Source organism: Girardinichthys multiradiatus, chromosome 2 (genome assembly GCF_021462225.1).
Source record: "Girardinichthys multiradiatus isolate DD_20200921_A chromosome 2, DD_fGirMul_XY1, whole genome shotgun sequence".
NCBI classification, from domain to species: Eukaryota; Metazoa; Chordata; class Actinopteri; order Cyprinodontiformes; family Goodeidae; genus Girardinichthys; species Girardinichthys multiradiatus.
In genome coordinates, this window is record NC_061795.1 from 17,189,436 (window position 1) to 17,208,112 (window position 18,677).

Below are 18,677 nucleotides of genomic sequence, written 5' to 3' on the forward strand. Positions count from 1 at the left end.
GAAAGTATTTTTTAAGGGTGTATACATTTTTGCAAGTTTGTTGCAGTTTTTTGTATGTTTTCTTAGTAATATTCTTTTGACAGATTTTTTTTTTTTTTTTGTTGTGGTTGAATTATACTAGATAAATGTAAGGATGGGCCCTTTTTACATCACAAAATTCTATCATTTTCCAGTTGTGTGTATTCTTTGGACAACCACTGTACGTGCTAACATGCATGAACACAGAACATTTTCTCTCTTACCAAACCACCTTGAGGCAGCTTGTAGTGACCTCTCTGATCCTTTTGTTTTCCAACTTGTGCCCTACATTGGCCAGCTTCAACCTTCATCTGACCCCTAGCCTGCCCAACCTCCTTGAGCCTTCCTTATGTTAAAGTCCTGAGTTGAATAGGATTGTGGCCCTGCAGCCAGACTTATAGTAAGCAGCTCAGGACAGGAGATTGTCTGGGTAAATACTGCTTGATAAAGGATGCAGTATGTAAGCTGAATTTTCTTCAAGAGATGGGGACTTGAGTGGGTTTGGAAGTTTTATTGCTGCAATGCTTGACTTTGAATTAGATAGGCTGCAAAAGCCTTCAGTCATATATCCCTAGCTGGATCTATGGTCAGATTCTTATCACATTTATATATATATATATATATATATATATATAAAGTATATCAGTGTCTTACATTATTTAAAGTATTATTTAAAGTATTATTTAAAGTATTTAAAGTATAGTAAAGTATTATTTAAAGTATAGAAAGTAAAAAGTATTAAATTGCCTCGATTTCTTTCACTCATGTTACAGCCAAAATCCTCAGTGTGTTTGAAAGGGATTTTCTGTGACCAACAGAAGGTAGTGCATGAATGTGAAGTGGAAGGAAAGGGATGCATGGTTCAACGGTTTGTTGCAAATAAAATACCAAATGGAGAGCATTAATCTGAGAAGCAGCCAAAATGCTCATGGTAACTCTGGAGGAGCTGCCTCATCAATTGACATGTGTCACGTGACGCTTTTTAAACTCCTCATGGATCCGTCATGCTGAAGTGCGCTGAGACAGGACCGATTACTGGACTCCAGGCTTCAGCAGTTTTGTCAGATCCGTTGATGCTCCTGAACAGAACCTGGGTGCTGTATTCTGGAGCGTTGGCCACTAACCAGACAGCTAATGTGGATTGTTTGATAGAAAATAATAGGGAGCTATTTTTTTTTTTAATCTGACTCCACCGTGGTGTCCACAGATCTGGCCTTTGTTTAAAAGTTGCTCAAGTTCCATTTAAAGCTTGCCACAAACCATGTAGGGGACATGGTAAACATGTGAAAGAAGGTGCTCTGGTCAGATGAGACTAAAGCAGGGGTGTCCAAAATGCGGCCTGGGGATTATTTGCAGCCCATGGAATGATTTTGTGTGGCCTTCTAAGCAAAGAAAGTTGAAAAGATTTTGTAAATTGTATGCCTTTTTTTCCTAAATTGGGAACATGTGAGTTTGTTTTGTCATGTTTTTGATACATAGTGATTACTGAAGTAACATTGTTCATTTCATTAAATATATATTACTATTAAATAGTAATAGTAACAAGTTTAGATTAAAAAAGAAATCACTCAAATTTTCTGTATTTTTGATAACGAAAAGGTTCCAAGGACAGTTCTAAAAGTATTGATGTGGGCTAAATACAAATGCATGCCACACATATCAGATTTTAGTCTGTAAATACTTAAGAAAGTATCATTTCCCACCACTTCAGAATTTTGGCACTACTTTATGTTGGTCTGTCACATAAAATCCGGAACATTTTGGTCTTTTTCCGTACTCTGAACTTTGCAGGGTGGCAAATCAGTGCTTTTCTGTCACCAAGCCTGTATGCTGCATGCCTCTCTACAAACACGTAGGCCAGTTTGGCAGCCATAGAAGGGGAACTCGGTGCACCAGCGTCATGCTGGAAATTGAAACAAGATACACACAGCTGTCTTTGAAATGAGAAATCTCTGTGCTTCATGTTGTTTTTGCCTTTGTTTTAGAGATTGGACCAATCAGGCACTTCTTACTCTGTTATTGTTCAGCAGTGCAAGAAATTCTTTGTAGCTGGTTTGTGAAATTTAAGAACCTCTTATTTTCCCTGTTTTGTCCTGTGCTTGCACCCAAAGGACTCCTGCAAACATATTGATTTATTGCTGTGTCACTAATCTGGTAGAAATGCAAGAAAATACCTACTTGACAACAAAAGTTCATTTGTATCATGGATTGCGTTTGAAAGCTGAAGCTCATTCAGTACAATTGGAAAAACCCCAAGAATCATTATGTTGAGTCATACCCTTTTTTTCTCTTTATTTAACAAATTTTAGCCACTGAGATGTGTTTCTTTCTACAGATTTTAGGAGTTGTTATAGGGTTGTCAGTCATGTTAAATACGTGCAACCCTTACTTCCAGCCTTCTAACTTTAGCCCTACATCTGTCAAGTGACAAAGCTTGCTGCAGTTTCTTCACTCTGAGGTTTATTGCTTGGGTGAACTTCAGGACGGTTTTGCAATGGTGGTACACTTGATCCTTCAGACTGATTTGGAAATCAGTTTTAAAAAAAAGTTGCAAGAAGCAGCCAGGGCTTGGCCCAGAACTAAGTGTTGGAGCTGTTTTTTTTTCCACCAAACATCTGGTCAAACATCTGCAAAGAGCAGAGGTCAAAACTGCAGCTAACATAACGTGTATGGTTTTTTTTATAAGATGTAAGTGTCCTGCTGTAAGGAGATCACATTTACAGTGATGTCAGTTAAAAGAATAAGTTAAACTTTTTTCTTGGAAAGTTAAGCTAATTTTTAAGGGCACATTTAAATAGCCGAGACTTTCAGGTTTATTAGAAAAGGTTGTGTTTGGGGTTTTTACACCTGGTCATTTTTTCCTCAGACATTGGTTAGCATTTTCTTAACCAAACATATTGTTGCTATGCTAACTGTGTTGGTCAAATTAGCTGAATGCATAAGCTTTCCATCTCTCCATGGCCTTGAAAAAAATGCCACAAAATTAATTTAAAAGATGTTAAAAACAGATGCTGTTCTAGCCTAAGATCCTAGAGCTCGCTAACTCTACTTTGTGATTGTTTTATTACAATAAATGATACATTGCACCAGTCTTGGTTGCAAACCATGATTGTCTGAGTATTTTGCAACCAGAGATATTTCAGTCAGCTGATTTTGGGTTTTTTTGTCAGTTGGGAAACCTGTTGTTGCGTTATTTCAGCCAGGTGACCAGCAGTGTGCAGCAGCAGGTCGAGCCACCGTGGCCTAAATTCCATGCAGCTAGACAAAATCTCTCCAGCACTGTCCCTGCCATTACATCAAAATGATTTTAAACAAGTGGAACTAAATATTGGAGCATTTTAGCAGGCATACATTTTTAAAACCTTGGTATACCGTGATACCAGCAACAAGCCCAGCATAGATGTGATTTGGTTGAAAAGAAAATATAAATGAATGAAAATAGACTTGAAATGTAAAAGTCTATCATAATAAAGCATGCTTGACATGCTGTAGTAGAGTTTGGCCCTTTTACATAAGAGAAATCCAGTCTGGAGCAAAGCCTGACTGTCAGTGATCCTCCAGACTTATAGTAAAATGCTGACAACTCAAAGCTACTTTGGTGAGCTTGTAAAGACAAGTACCAAGGGTCACAAAAAAAGTGGCAACTGCCTGGAAAAAATTGTTTATTTATGATATTTAGCTTTATGTAAGTGCTTTAGCTTAAAGTCTATTCCAGTCTATTTCCAGCAGCGGTTTCTGATACGGGATACATGGCTCTTCACTCAGAGGGCCACTGTGTCAGGGGGTATCATCTATCACTTGCACCCTGAAAAAGTTTTCTATTGCTTATGGATTGTCCACTTAGTCAAAAGAGATAAGCAAAAACATATGGCTGTACTCAGCAGCAGGCTAATGAAGTCTAAATTGGGATCTGATTTGGGTTTCTGAATCGGTCCTAAATCAAAATGTTTTTAGAGACTGAATATAACCAAAATATCAGCACCAAAAACATTTAAAACACAGTTTGAGATTCATGAAATATTTATTATCTTTGTACAACAAAAACAAAAAACTGTACTTCTTTGAAATGAATCAAATCTTATATTGAGATAAGCATGAATATCACAATATATAGACAGGTGAGACTTGAACTGAATTATTCTACAATGACAATGGATCCTTGGGGCTGTGATACATTTGAATGCATGCAAGAACCACCACTGTTTATAACTGTAAATCTGGGCTGACATTGTTGGGCTACTGAGGACAGACTAGTCATTCCATAAATCTAACTCAGTCTTTATGTTATATTTCCCACTTTATTTGCATTGAGACACCTGCTTTGCTCGAACCAGCCACTGTGGACTGTGCCTGCTGCTGCTCCATAAACATTTTCTACCCTTGATAAAGGTAATTAAAAAGTTTAATTTGTCTGTTATGAGTCCACAACACTGGCACATGCAGGCCAGCTTTCCACCATGCAATGATTTGGTAAATACAGGCAGCGTGAGGGGTCCAGGTCACCACAGACCTCTCAGGTAACCTGACACCGTCACACCGCGGCCTGTGTTCTGACAGCCTGGTCAGGTTGTACGCTCGCTCCGTTTGTGAAAACATTTAATATTATATTCAGGCTGTGAACATGTCAGTGCAGAGGTCAGGGTCTATTGGGGTTTATGTAACTCACTGTTTATTTCTCTGCTTTGGGCAGCGGTAGATGCAGGTCATGTTTACAGGCAATGTGACAGCTAATCTCGGCTAACACTTCAAAACACATCGCAGTTAAAACCAGCTAATAGGTTTATGTGACAGTCTACATTTGTCAAGCACAAGGTTTTGTGCCCCTTCTGATTCATTGCATTTTTGACAGTGTTTAAATGTATTTTTGAATAGCCATCCTAAAGAGAATGGTGAGTATAAGATTTTAAAAACAATTCTCGTAAATTTTACAGGTGTATGTCATTTTCATTTTATGTTCATTTATCACACACAGAGGGATACATTTCTAGCATTTCTTTCTCATTTCGATGAGTGTGGTCTGCAACTAATAAAAAGGCTAAATTAAATGAGTATTGCATAAGACACAACATAAAAGTGTGTGATGTACAGTATATGCTATCAATACTTGGTTGGGGCTCCTTATGCATGAATTACTGCATCTATGCAGAGTGGTATGGAGGAGATCAGCCAGCAGCTCTGCTGAGATATTAAAAAAGCCCAGGTTGGTTTTATAACGACCTTTGGGTATTTGCATTGTTGGGTCTTGTCGCTGGTTGCTATTCTCAATTGCTTCTCTGAGAGGGTTTAGCTCAGGAATGTGTGCTGGCTAATCAAGAAAAGTGATACTTTAGTCATTAAAGCAGGAATCTGTACTTTTGTCGGTGTGACCAGGTTTCAAGTTTTGCTAAAAAGTAATTCACCATCTCCATGAATTCAGCAGTGGGAATCATTACTTATGAGAAAAGGACTCTGGACCACTCAGGAACAGTCCAGTTATTTGTCTCCTTAGCCTAGGTGAGACACTTCTGACATTTTTGTTTAAGAAGTGTCTTAACCTGGCTCATGTTCTGGATATGGCTGCGCATGATGGCTCTTGAAGTCTTAACCTTCTTTCACAAAACTCTTCAAGGCACACCTTAGCCCCTTTTCCATTGCTGGTAAATAGCCCCAGGCTTTGGGAAGCCGAGGTCACGTTTCGATACAAATTTACTCGGCTAATTTCACGTTCCCGGGGCTTCGCTTTCACTGGTAAGGGGTCCTACTCTGAAGATGGTCTTTTCATCTTTCCTCAGGATTTGTTAAAGGGGCGGGTTGTGTGCAGCGAGGCTTGGCATCAGCAGCTGCAGTAACGGCGCAGGTTAGTATAGAAATTACAGTGCCTTGCGAAAGTATTCGGCCCTCTTGAACTTTTCAACCTCTTGCCACATTTCAGGCTTCAACCATAAAGATATAAAATTCAAATTTTTTGTGAAGAATCAAGAACAAGTGGGACACAATTGTGAAGTGGAATGAAATTTATTGGATGTGTCAAACTTGTTTAACAAATAAAAAACTGAAAAATGGGGCGTGCAATATTATTCGGCCCCTTTACTTTCAGTGGAGCAAACTCACTCCAGAAGTTCAGTGAGGATCTATAAATGATCCAATGTTGTCCCAAATGACTGATGATGATAAATAGAATCCACCTGTGTGTAATCAAGTCTCCATATAAATGTACCTGCTCTGTGATAGTCTCAGGGTTCTGTTCAAAGCACAGAGAGCATCATGAAGACCAAGGAACACACCAGGCAGGTCCGAGATACTGTTGTGGAGAAGTTTAAAGCTGGATTTGGATACAAAAAGATTTCCCAAGCTTTAAACAACCCAAGGAGCACTGTGCAAGTAATCATATTGAAATGGCAGGAGTATCAGACCACTGCAAATCTACCAAGACCCGGCCGTCCCTCTAAACTCTCATCTCGAACAAGGAGAAGACTGATTAGAGATGCAGCCAAGAGGCCCATGATCACTCTGGATGAACTGCACTGCACAAATCTGACCTTTATGGAAGAGTGGCAAGAAGAAAGCCATTTATCAAAGATATTCATAAAAAGTCTCGTTTAAAGATTGCCACAAGCCACCTGGGAGACACACCAAACATGTGGAAGAAGGTGCTCTTGTCAGATGAAACCAAAATCGAATTGTTTGGCCACAATGCAAAACGATATGTTTGGCGTAAAAGCAACACAGCTCATCACCCTGAACACACCATCCCCACTGTCAAACATGGTGGTGGCAGCATCATGGTTTGGGCCTGTTTTTTGTCAGCAGGGACAGGGAAGATGGTCAAAATTGATGGGAAGATGGATGGGGCCAAATACAGGACCATTCTGGAAGAAAATCTGTTGGAGTCTGAAAGAGACCTGAGACTGGGAGAGAGATTTATCTTCCAACAAGACAATGATCCAAAACATAAAGCCACATCTACAATGGAATGGTTCACAAATAAACGTATCCAGGTGTTGGAATGGCTAAGTCAAAGTCCAGACCTGAATCCAATCGAGAATCTGTGGAAAGAGCTGAAGACTGCTGTTCCCGAACGCTCTCCATCCAACTTCACTGATCTCGAGCTGTTTTGCAAGGAAGAATGGGCAAGAATTTCCATCTCTCGATGTGCAAAACTGATAGAGACATACCCCAAGCGACTTGCAGCTGTAATTGCAGCAGAGGGTGGCGCTACAAAGTATTAACGCAAGGGGGCCGAATAATATTGCACGCCCCACTTTTCCGGTTTTTATTTGTTAAAAACGTTTGGCACATCCAATAAATTTCATTCCACTTAACGATTGTGACCCACTTGTTGTTGATTCTTCACAAAAAATTATAATTTTATATCTTTATGTTTGAAGCCTGAAATGTGGCAAGAGGTTGACCAGTTCAAAGGGGCGGAGTACTTTTGCAAGGCACTGTAATTGTTTTTATACCATTAATTTGTCACAAGTAGTTTAAAGATGTTTTTAAGTGAGAAAGTAGACCTCAAAACCATCAGTGCAGTCAGTTTCCTCAAGAATGAGCCTACATTTAAATGTTTTTTTGGAGTTTTCGGAGCAGTGGAGCTCCGCTTACAGGCTGGTCTGGCTGCTCAGCTAACCGGGCAGCTGCACTGGGACTTCCTCACTAACCGCTGCCTGATCTCAGCCTACACTCTGGGATTTCCCGCTACCTGTCATGTGTTTGTGGTGGCTGAAAGTGAATATAAAGCATTTAGTAGGTATGTGGTGAGTAACCCCAAGTACCAGAAAAAAAAGAGTTATTTTTGGCCTTAATTATTAACTATTTTGCCACAGTTCTCTAAGAGAAATGTTTAATGCAGTGCTTATGATCAGAGCACTTTAAATTTTCCATGTACATAATAAAATACACATTTCCCTAAGACTGTTTTTTCACGTAAACCTAACTTAGTGGAGTATGAACTCATATTTTATTTATTTCTTATAAATATATCTAATATTTTTAATTGTTCATAGTTTTATGCAGACAGCTCTGCAGGAGGAGAGACCACAGTTCCAGGTTTGGATGAAGATTCCCAAAGGCTCCGTTTCATCCTTCCACCCTCTACTCCACTTTCTAACCATCTTCTACTTTATTTAAATATTTGCTTATGATTAGACAGTCAAGGTATTAATTCCCTGTAATTCTGGACTGATTATGAGTTTTTTTGTTCTAATAAATTTAATTTTTACTAAAAACATGTTCTGTAGTTTACCTGATGATAATAAAGTAATACCCCTTTCTAATTTATTGTGACAGGTTATGATAAGCATGTAGTGACAGAAAGTGTTAAGGCCATTTGCAAGATACAGTTTTGGCCCCAAGAAAGAGCAGTCCTGGTGGGCAATAGTCATTTGTCCTACAGATATCCATGGTACCGACTGAATTCCGTCTGTACTACCGAGTACCGATTCACGTAAATTCAAATGGTACCATGTTTCGGTACCTAAATGCATCATTGTGACACTGAGGAGTGGAAGAGTGGACAATTTTCCATACCATACATGAACACAGCATTGCAGGCACAACAGCGTAATGACGTCAGTAGCCGCTGGTACCGTCAACAAAGCATGGCTGATAGGAGCACACATTAGACAGGTCATTATGAGGTGGACCAAGACAGAACACACGACTGGACTTTCAATTATATATAGTTTCCTCACCCGTTATCCTTAAAATAGAATAAAACTAAAAAATAGAATAAAACTAAGGAGTTTTATGACATTTGATTTGTAATGCTCTTTATCAGCCCTGTTGATCTCTGCTCCATGCCTCCTTCGGCTCCATTTTTATTGTTTGAGTAACCAGCATCTTTAAGTGTAAAAACATTAGCTCTTTGTCATGCATTTAAACTGGCATTCATTTCCAATGGAAGGGATTATATGGTCTGTTTTTGTTTTATCATGTGGCTCATTGGTCACAAAAAAACATATAATAAAGGCAAGTATCAATTTCTCTGGCTGTACTTTGCTCAGTCTCCATAATGATAAAAGGCTTCCTGCCAGTAAATCAAATCCAATTGATAAGGCTTCGGTTGAATGTTTACTCTCCAGGCTGAGATCATAGTGTGGACTCTTCAGACACATGGACAGGCAGGTGGGACAGCCCCATCGGTCCAGGTTCCTTCTGTTTTGTCCCTCGGGGTCCTTCCTCTAACAGGCCTGTTGGGACTCAGGCCTTTCGTGCAGTCAGACATATGGACCAACACTGAATGGTTGTACAAACTCTTTTAAAAAGTTAGATGTCATGCTGTCAGAGACTTACGTTGGCTGAAAAGTTTCAAGTCTTGAATAGCTAAGGTAAGATGGTTGTACTTCCAGTGTGGCTTTTATCTCTTCTCATTTGCCAAAATATGTTCTCTTTGTCCTTGGCGGAACTACAATGTTCATGGGAGATACTCATGTTTTAAATTTTCAATTCATTTTCGTAAACTAGCTTCGTGCTGTTATATGTGGCTTTGTGTTGGGGCACATTCAAACTACCTTTAGCTGTAGAGTTTAATAGCTGTTGCATGGTCTGTCTGTCGTTATGAGAGTCTTGTGGGGGCTGGGTGATAATACTTAGCAGAAACCCATCAGACTAGTTGGGTTATTCAGTCTTTGCTTGCACAGACAGCAGAGTGATTATCGGGAGAGACTTCTAATGCACGTTTATCCTATTTCACAGTAAACCATTCATAGAGCTTTGTGTGTATTTTTATTCCCATGATATCATTGTTGATTGTAAATTATTATTTAAATGTGCCAAATCAGGTCTTTCACTACTGGTTTTTATCACATTTGATGTGTTTGTTGGCATCGCTATGGTACTGTAACCGTGACATTGACAGTGGCAGTCTTTTTTGAGTCTTAACCCCTCATACCCTTTTAGGTCCTAAATCCAACCTATCTTACACAAATGCCTATGATATGACCTTGCTCATCAGTGTACAGCAGGCTTGATTGAGTTGTCACAGAGGTCTCCTGTGAGGCAACAAATTTCCGTAACCATAAGCAATTACTGTCCTGCTACTAAATGACTGGAGAGACATTCCTCTCCATATGTGTGTCCATCTGCATCAAACCCCTTCTACTAAACCTCTCCAAACCCTAGCTAATCTGCTTTGTGTGTGTTTACATTCCTTTGTATGTTGCTGGAAACATGAGGTTAGCTTGGTCCATTATCTAATGGCTACAGGGGGGTGTCATGACTTCTGTTAACACCATGTACTTTGTAAAAAGTTTCAAGTGAAAAGCATTATTATGAAACAATGTCATTGTGGGCTGTACAAAGGTTTTCATACCCCTTTAATTTTTTCCCATCATTTCGTAATGGTAGATATACAAAGGTCTATGTCATTCAGTGGGATTTAATGTGCATGGGTGGTAGTGGATGAAAATAACTTCAAAAATTTGGTATACATTTGTATTCACCCCTCTTTTTATCTGATACTACTGAATAACATCCAGTGAAACAACCGCACTGTGCAACATGTTGGTAGCAGAATCATTCTGGGCAAGTTTCTGGGGAAACTTTTCTCCTGAGGAGATAAAAGCTCATTATTGTGCAATTATGGAAGAAAACCTATTAGAGGCTGCAAAGGACTCCATAATGGAACGAAGGTTAATTTTCCAGCAGGACAACAACCCTAAATGCAAAACAAGAACTAAAATGGAATGATTTAAGTAAAGGGTTATGTTTTAAAATAGGCCAGTATCTTATCACATAAAATTGTAATAAATGCATCGACGTTTGTGGTTGTAATTTGATAAAATGTGAAAAGGTTCAAAGAGTATAAAAACGTTTGCAAAACTCTGTAATTTGATCCAGATTTTGACGATACAATCAAAACTATCCTTTACCACCACGACTTTGTCTCATCTTATCAGTTGATTACATGTGCATATTAATGTAGAGTTTGTGTCCAAATGTTAGTTAAAACTTAAAAAACATGCATTTTAATCTTTCCTCCCTTGAGGCAATATTATAAGGAAATAGTGCTTACTTAGGCAAATGTATAAAACAAGATGCCCCTTTTGAGTTACTTGCTGGGGACAGCATACTAAAGACATTTACTTTCAGCTAACATCCCTAACCTTCTATTCAGAAATACCAGTATATGCAGTATATTGATGAGCAAGTTGCTAAGGAAGTCTGGCTGCCGACATTTCAGGCTTCCTTGTATTCAATAGGTAATATGCTCTAAAGTTGGGTTTTTGTAAAAAAAAGAAGTTGCAGGTTGAAAATGTATTGTTTATGGAGGCTTATTTGCCGTCATTCAGGCTGCTGCAATAGATAACTAGATAGCAGCAGGTGCTGGTCATTTTGCTCCATTGCTATTTCATGTTTTAAAGTGTTTGGTAGCTACACCTAACTTTTTGGGATGTAAAAAGAACTGTCTGCTACTTGATGTCAATTGTTATCCACACTGGCAATATTTAATCGTTTTGGCAAAGACATGAGGTGACCCAACTTTAGTGGACAGCAGGAAGCCTGAATGTTTTACCGCCAAAATTATGTTGTTTTATTTTTAGTTTCCAACCGTTGTCTGTCATAGAACATGCTGGATTTACAAATGTTGGCATCTTTTTGGGAATTTCAGACAAAAAACTCCATGCATTCTCTACAGAACACACAGAGAGACTAACTTTGACAGTTAGTAATGCTAACCATGCTAAGCATGCTAATCAATATTATAAAATGTCAACTCTGTGATCATTCTGTCTTTAAGGATTTGCTGTAATAAAACTATTTCAATTATATTTCCTCAAGAAAAATCTGAATTTTCAAAAATCTGCATTGTCATGTCAAAGCTTCACAAAATCAAATCATATATCAGCCACAACTCTGATTGGTGAATTTCAAGTTCTTCAAACATACTTTTTTCTTCCTGTGTTGAACTCGACACAACAGGCCCGATTTTTTCCCCCCTAGCAATCACAGTTCACTAGTGTGCAACAAACTACAGGACAAGATGAGGTTCACCTAAACACGTGTTAATGTGTTAATGTGACACCATTATTTGGTTTCACTTTTCTCCTCTCATTCGATGTTCCTTGGACTGACCCAGTTTACATGCAAATGTATATGGGTTACATTTAATTATCTATTTAAAAAAAATGTCTGCCACTTCTTCCTGGACGTCCTGTGCTCTCTGTAACTCTTTCTACCTCATCACTGAGCAGTTCAGCAGAGTTGCATTCATAAACTAAACATACCAACCTGTTAAGTCTCCTCAAGACAACCGAGATCCTGCCTTCCTGTCACAGCTCAGCTTTAGCTGGCCCAGTGACCTAAATACCTAAATGCAGTCATACTGAAGAGGAATTGCCACAAAACATGAGACACATACTTTGTATGTGTAAATGTTTATAAAAATGGAAAAATTACAGAATATGATTCAACAGCACATGAAACTCCCTGTAGCAGCAATAAACTAAAGCAATCTTTTTCTGTATGACTTTACAGGCAGTCTTCAGTTCACTGTTATTTTTGCAGACACCTGTTATTGAATTACTCTTTAAATATACAATAAAATGTGTAATACACAATAAAATGTTTAATACAATCTAACAAATGGTAGGACCCAGATTTCATTATGTTCTGTTACATAAAGTTTTACATTACAGCATTTTGTATCAGTTCCTCATTCCATCTATTGTCTATGCTGTGGCACACTACACTGTGTAGATATATATGGAACGTCTAAGAGAAGTATAACACTGCAGCTGTGTTTTTGGTTATATACTACCATTGACAGAGGTTTGAGTTCTCTGTTCTGTTGATTCAGGATCATCATCTATTGGTGTGGCTAAACACATGTGGCATCAGTCTTACTCATTGCGCCTGAATTAAGCAGTATTGTGTTGACTCATGAGCACCTATAGATGTAGAACTACTCTGTTGTGTTGATGCTTATAATGATATTGTCAATTGACAGATTGTTAGTCTGCCCTTGGACCATTTAATGGTATAAAATATATAATTAGTGCTGACTTAAGTTTAGTTGCTATGAATCCTGATCACTAGCCTCTCCAACCTCCAGGACCAGTACTAATCTGGATTTATACTAAATGAAGGCACTATGATTGTTGTGTAGTCCAAGCACGTTATAAACCCCCCATAATGCCACAAAAGAACCCCACTTTAAAAAAAACTCCTGAACTCTTCATTCTTGAAGAGTAACATTGGTGTGTCTGGTGATTGGTCATTATAAATGCCTTTTTTATAAAATTTAAACCTTCACACTCATAAACTTGAACATATGAACCCTTCCTAATCCTTTGGTTTTGATATGGTGTCGGCCCACTTTTTGCAGCTGTAATAGCTTCAGTTCTTCTCAGAAGGCTTTCCACAAGGTTTACGCTTGTGTTTATGTTTTGATCATTTTCTAAATTTTTAAGTTGCTGAGTTGCTATTATTCCCAATGGTCTCTCATCTCGTCGTCTTCCGCTTTATCCGGGACCGGGTCGCGGGGGCAGCAGACTCAACAGAGACGCCCAGACGTCCCTCTCTCCAGACACCTCCTCCAGCTCCTCTGGGGGGACCCCAAGGCGTTCCCAGGCCAGCCGAGAGACATAGTCCCTCCAGCGTGTCCTGGGCCGCGTCCTGGGCCTCCTCCCGGTGGGACGTGCCTGGAACACCTCCCAAGGAAGGCGTCCAGGAGGCATCCGGTATAGATGCCCGAGCCACCTCAACTGGCTCCTCTCGATGTGGAGGAGCAGCGGCTCTACTCCGAGCCCCTCCCGGATGGCCGAGCTCCTCACCCTATCTCTAAGGGAGTGCCCGGCCACCCTACGGAGGAAGCTCATTTCAGCCGCTTGTATCCGGGATCTCGTTCTTTCGGTCATGACCCAAAGTTCATGGCCATAAGTGAGGGTAGGAACGTAGACCGACCAATGAACCCAATGGTTTTCAGTTTATTCCAATACCGGCGACAGTTGACTGTTGTATATGTAGTAGTGAATACATTCACGACTGGACTTATTACACAGGTGGCATCCTATCATTGTTCTTCACTTGAATTCACTTGGCCTTATCTGAAAAAGTTTAAGATGTGACAGGAAATTGCTTTCCTTAGTATAAAGTTTAACTTCATAAAATCTGTTACAGGCCTTTTCAGGAACAGAATTGTCCTGTAACTCACTAAAATAAAGAGAAAACCCCATAAACCATGAGATGGCAAAAGTAAACTTTAAATCCCTCTCCTGTTTTTGTGTTATCTGTCTAAATAATTTTTCTTTCTGACTTCTGGTCTTTAGTCTCATGTGTGACGGTGCCAACAGTACGCTCCTCCATCACAATGGTCGACGTGGAGAGCCACTACCACCCCCCGTCTCCTCTGGAGAACTCGGTGCTAGATGACCCCTTGTGTGGTGATGATGATTTTATGGGCAGCATGGAGGTGCTTCAGAACATCCCCACATCCATTGACGAGGATGCCCTCAGCTCTCTCGACGTCCCAGAATACCAGTCCTCTCACAATGGATCTGAAGGCTCCAGTATTCTAGGTAAAACAGAAATGTTCAAGTTCTCTTGTCTTCCGAAAGCTTTGATACCCTCTCACCGTTTTTACATTTTGTCAGGTTTAAACCACAAACGTCATTGAATTTCATTGGGATTTTATGTGATAGGCCAGCAAGTAAGGAAAGGAATTGATGCCTGGCTTCAAAAAAATCTGAAGTGTGGGGTGCCTTTGAATTCATCCCTGAACCATACAGAACCAGCTTCAAGTCTCTAACAACTTTATATATCTAGTGTCTATTCCTCTTTGCAAAACAGCTCAAGCTTAGTCAGATTGGTTGGAAAAGATCTCTGAAGATCAGTTTTCAATTATTGCTACAGATCCTCTACTGGATTTTGGACCTAGACTCGGTCATTCCACAACACAAAATGTGCTTTGATCTAATGCATCTCATTGTTACTCTGTTTTTATGTTTGGGTCATTTTCCTGCTTGAAGGCAAACCTTCGCCCAATCTCAAGTCACATGATGCTGCCACCACCATTTATTACTGCGGAGAGAAATTTTCACCAAACATACCGTTCTGCATGTTGGCCAGAAAGTTGGATATTGGTCTCATCTGACCTGAGCACCTTCTTCTACATGTTTATTCTGGCACCTACATGGGCTGCGGAAAACTGCAAACAAGACTTCCAATGGCTTTAACACCTTTCAGAGTTTTTTGTAAAAACCAAATCATGCATCCTTCCTCTTCCACTTCACAACTACGCATTACTTTGTGTTTCTAATCTCTTACTCTTTCTTCCTGCCCCTTCTTCAGCGACGAATTCACACTTTCCTCTGCCAGACGCAGAGCTGGCATGGTCACCATGTTCTTGCTCAGATGAAACATGTGGATTTGCACGAGGCTGGAACACAACTGACTGCCAAATACTGCTTATCCCCGGCCTGGCGTCACTCACCTAAACTCATGTGGCTTGACTTAGAGCCAGTGTTTTGTACCACTTCATCTGTGATTTATGTGCACTGAGGAGGTTCTGCCAACTATGTTCCGCTCAGGTGGTGTAAATAGATGACTGTTTGGCAACCCATGGTCAGTCTTGTGACCTGATATTGTTACTCCTGCGTAACTCTCAAATGACTGTAACAGCCAGCCTGCTAAGATCTCAAAATAAAAAGTTACCATGATGGAACAGTGTGTCTTTGTTTCGGTACAAAGGCAAAAATCTTAAAAATGTTCCCCTTTTTTTTGACTGAGGGTAAAACAAAACAGTACATGCTTTCACCGGTGGAAATGGTTGCAGTTTTTTTATGTTCACTTCAAGTACCTTGAGGTGATTAATCAGTTTCTTGTATGGTTGTGTTGACAATATCAGCTTCTTTCCATTTCTTTGTGGATTAAGGCAAAAATGTTGTATTGTTACATATTATTTCATATAGAAATAAATTTGTTTTGTGGCCAATTTCTAAACAATTTTGTATTTTACTTTATCTCACTGATACAGATTTAAGCTAATTTCTTTTTCTTTTTAAAAGCTACAGCATGAGAAGATTTAAGATTATTATTCAAAGAATTCATTAGTGTTATTAGGGGCAGAGGTGAATTCAGTGTGTGAGAGTAGAATCTGTAAAACAGTTAACTGTTTTAAAACAAATACAGATGTTACGGAGTTGACATTTTAAACTGTCTTAAGCATCTTATATTAGTGATTAACATTTGCACGGCCAGAATTACTGAAATCAGGTTTTCCTAAAGCGTTAAAGGATGAAACAGAGCAACTTTTCTGTTCTCTCTACAAGCTTCCTGTTATCTGCTGAAAGTCTTGATCTCTCGTGCAGCTACAATGAACATATGCAGGCATATTTTAACATAGAAAATACACTTTTCTTTAAAATAGTTTCTTACATCTCTGTGCTTCCTCTGATTTGGTCTCTAAAACGTTATATATACAATATCAGTGAGGTGTTTAGTCTTCTGCCCTCATTAACCATTTCTACACAGAGTGCTTCTACATTGACCCGGTAGTACTAAGGGCATAGGTCATTTGGAAAGAGATGCGATTTTTGAGTTTCCTACTGGCCGACTGGATCGGTAGATATCCAATATTGTTTAATCTGGTTGCTGTGTAGTATTAGTGACATACATGTTTGAGCCCTCATAGTCAAAAGCTCTCTCATAACAAGTTGCTGAATAGGATTCATTTCCTGAAATTGTAAAGGTAAAGGTGTATTTTTATACATTATGGCATGAATCCTGCAAAACTATAACTTAACTGGAATATTTTTCTAAAGAAAATTTTTTGTTCTAATTTGCCACTAAAATTACTCAGGGGTGTCTGCCAAAAGGCATCGAAAGAAAACATGTAAATTTTTAGAAACGAAGGGATACAATGAAAATAGAGTCTTCTTCACTCTGAAAAAACTTGTTCAAGGAAGAGTGTTATCAGCCTGACCTTTGTGTGGTGCGTTCACTGATTAGAAAGGGATAGAATGTTTAGTGTCCGACCAGCGTATTACTTATTAGGCTGCTCGGGTGTATAATTGGCTTTTCTTTTCTGTTCTTTTTTTTTTATTTCACCTGAAATATATGTGAAAATCATTTATTTTCGCCACTTACCAAATGAAATACTTAAGATATATGATCCAATATGCTGCACCTTTTGGAAATCTCTCTGTCTTGCTTAGATATTTTTTTTATTTGCTGTCAAAAAAGGTAAGAACCCCTCATAAACAGCAGTGCAGTGACACATCAACTTATTGTGTTGTTCAGATGCTTTGACACCGGCGTCAAGCCCATGCTCTGTTATATACGGGATGGCGCCAACCCAGGAGGAGCTCTTATCTTCCTCCTCATCCCTCAGTCTGGAGTGTCGTGTGTGTTCTGACCGAGCCTCGGGATACCACTACGGAGTCCACGCCTGTGAGGGCTGCAAGGTGAGTCAGAGTGGGTCCATCTTTAGTGTAGATGTTGGTGAATATTAGACCATTACAAACATTAGAATTTGAGCCCCGACTGTACGGATCCTTGCCATCTTCTCATACAGTACAGACCAAAGGTTTGGACACACCTTCTCATTCAAAGAGTTTTCTTTATTTTCATGACTATGAATATTGTAGCTTCACACTGAAGGCATCAAAACTATGAATTAACACATGTGGAATTATATACTGAACAAAAAAGTGTGAAACAACTGAAAATATGTCTTATATTCTAGGTTCTTCAAAGTAGCCACCTTTTGCTTTGATTACTGCTCTGCACACTCTTGGCATTCTGTTGATGAGCTTCAAGAGGTAGTCACCTGAAATGGTTTTCCAACAGTCTTGAAGGAGTTCCCAGAGATGCTTAGCACTTGTTGGCCCTTTTGCCTTCACTCTGCGGTCCAGCTCACCCCAAACCATCTCGATTGGTTTCAGGTCCGGTGACTGTGGAGGCCAGGTCATCTGGCGCAGCACCCCATCACTCTCCTTCTTGGTCAAATAGCCCTTACACAGCCTGGAGGTGTGTTTGGGGGTCATTGTCCTGTTGAAAAATAAATGATGGTCCAACTAAACGCAAACCGGATGGAATAGCATGCCGCTGCAAGATGCTGTAGCCATGCTGGTTCAGTATGCCTTCAATTTTGAATAAATCCCCAACAGTGTCACCAGCAAAGCACCCCACACCATCACACCTCCTCCTCCATGCTTCACGGTGGGAACCAGGCATGTAGAGTCCATCCGTTCACCTCTTCTGCGCCGCACAAAGACAAAGTGGTTGGAACCAAAGATCTCAAACTTGGACTCATCAGACCAAAGCACAGATTTCCACTGGTCTAATGTCCATTCCTTGTGTTCTTTAGCCCAAACAAGTCTCTTCTGCTTGTTGCCCGTCCTCAGCAGTGGTTTCCTAGCAGCTATTTTACCATGAAGGCCTGATTCACACAGTCTCCTCTTAACAGTTGTTGTAGAGATGTGTCTGCTGCTAGAACTCTGTGTGGCATTGACCTGTTCTCTAATCTGAGCTGTTGTTAACCTGCGATTTCTGAGGCTGGTGACTCGGTTGAACTTATCGTCCGCAGCAGAGGTGACTCTTGGTCTTCCTTTCCTGGGGCGCTCCTCATGTGAGCCAGTTTCTTTGTAGCGCTTGATGGTTTCTTTACTTAGCAGCTTTTTTCTTGCCATAATACAAATTCTAACAGTCTATTCAGTAGGACTATCAGCTGTGTACTG

At 39.7% G+C, this 18,677-nt stretch overlaps 1 protein-coding gene across 1 annotated transcript in view; it reads left to right on the forward strand.

The window, feature by feature from the left end:
- Positions 1-18,677, forward strand: part of pparab (peroxisome proliferator-activated receptor alpha b) — a 42,820-nt gene that overhangs the window by 7,393 nt on the left and 16,750 nt on the right. The window contains exons 2-3 of the mRNA XM_047387995.1: positions 14,268-14,516; positions 17,239-17,402. Coding sequence (XP_047243951.1) covers positions 14,309-14,516; positions 17,239-17,402 — 372 coding nt within the window. The 5' untranslated portion in view covers positions 14,268-14,308. The remainder of the gene's footprint in view (positions 1-14,267; positions 14,517-17,238; positions 17,403-18,677) is intronic.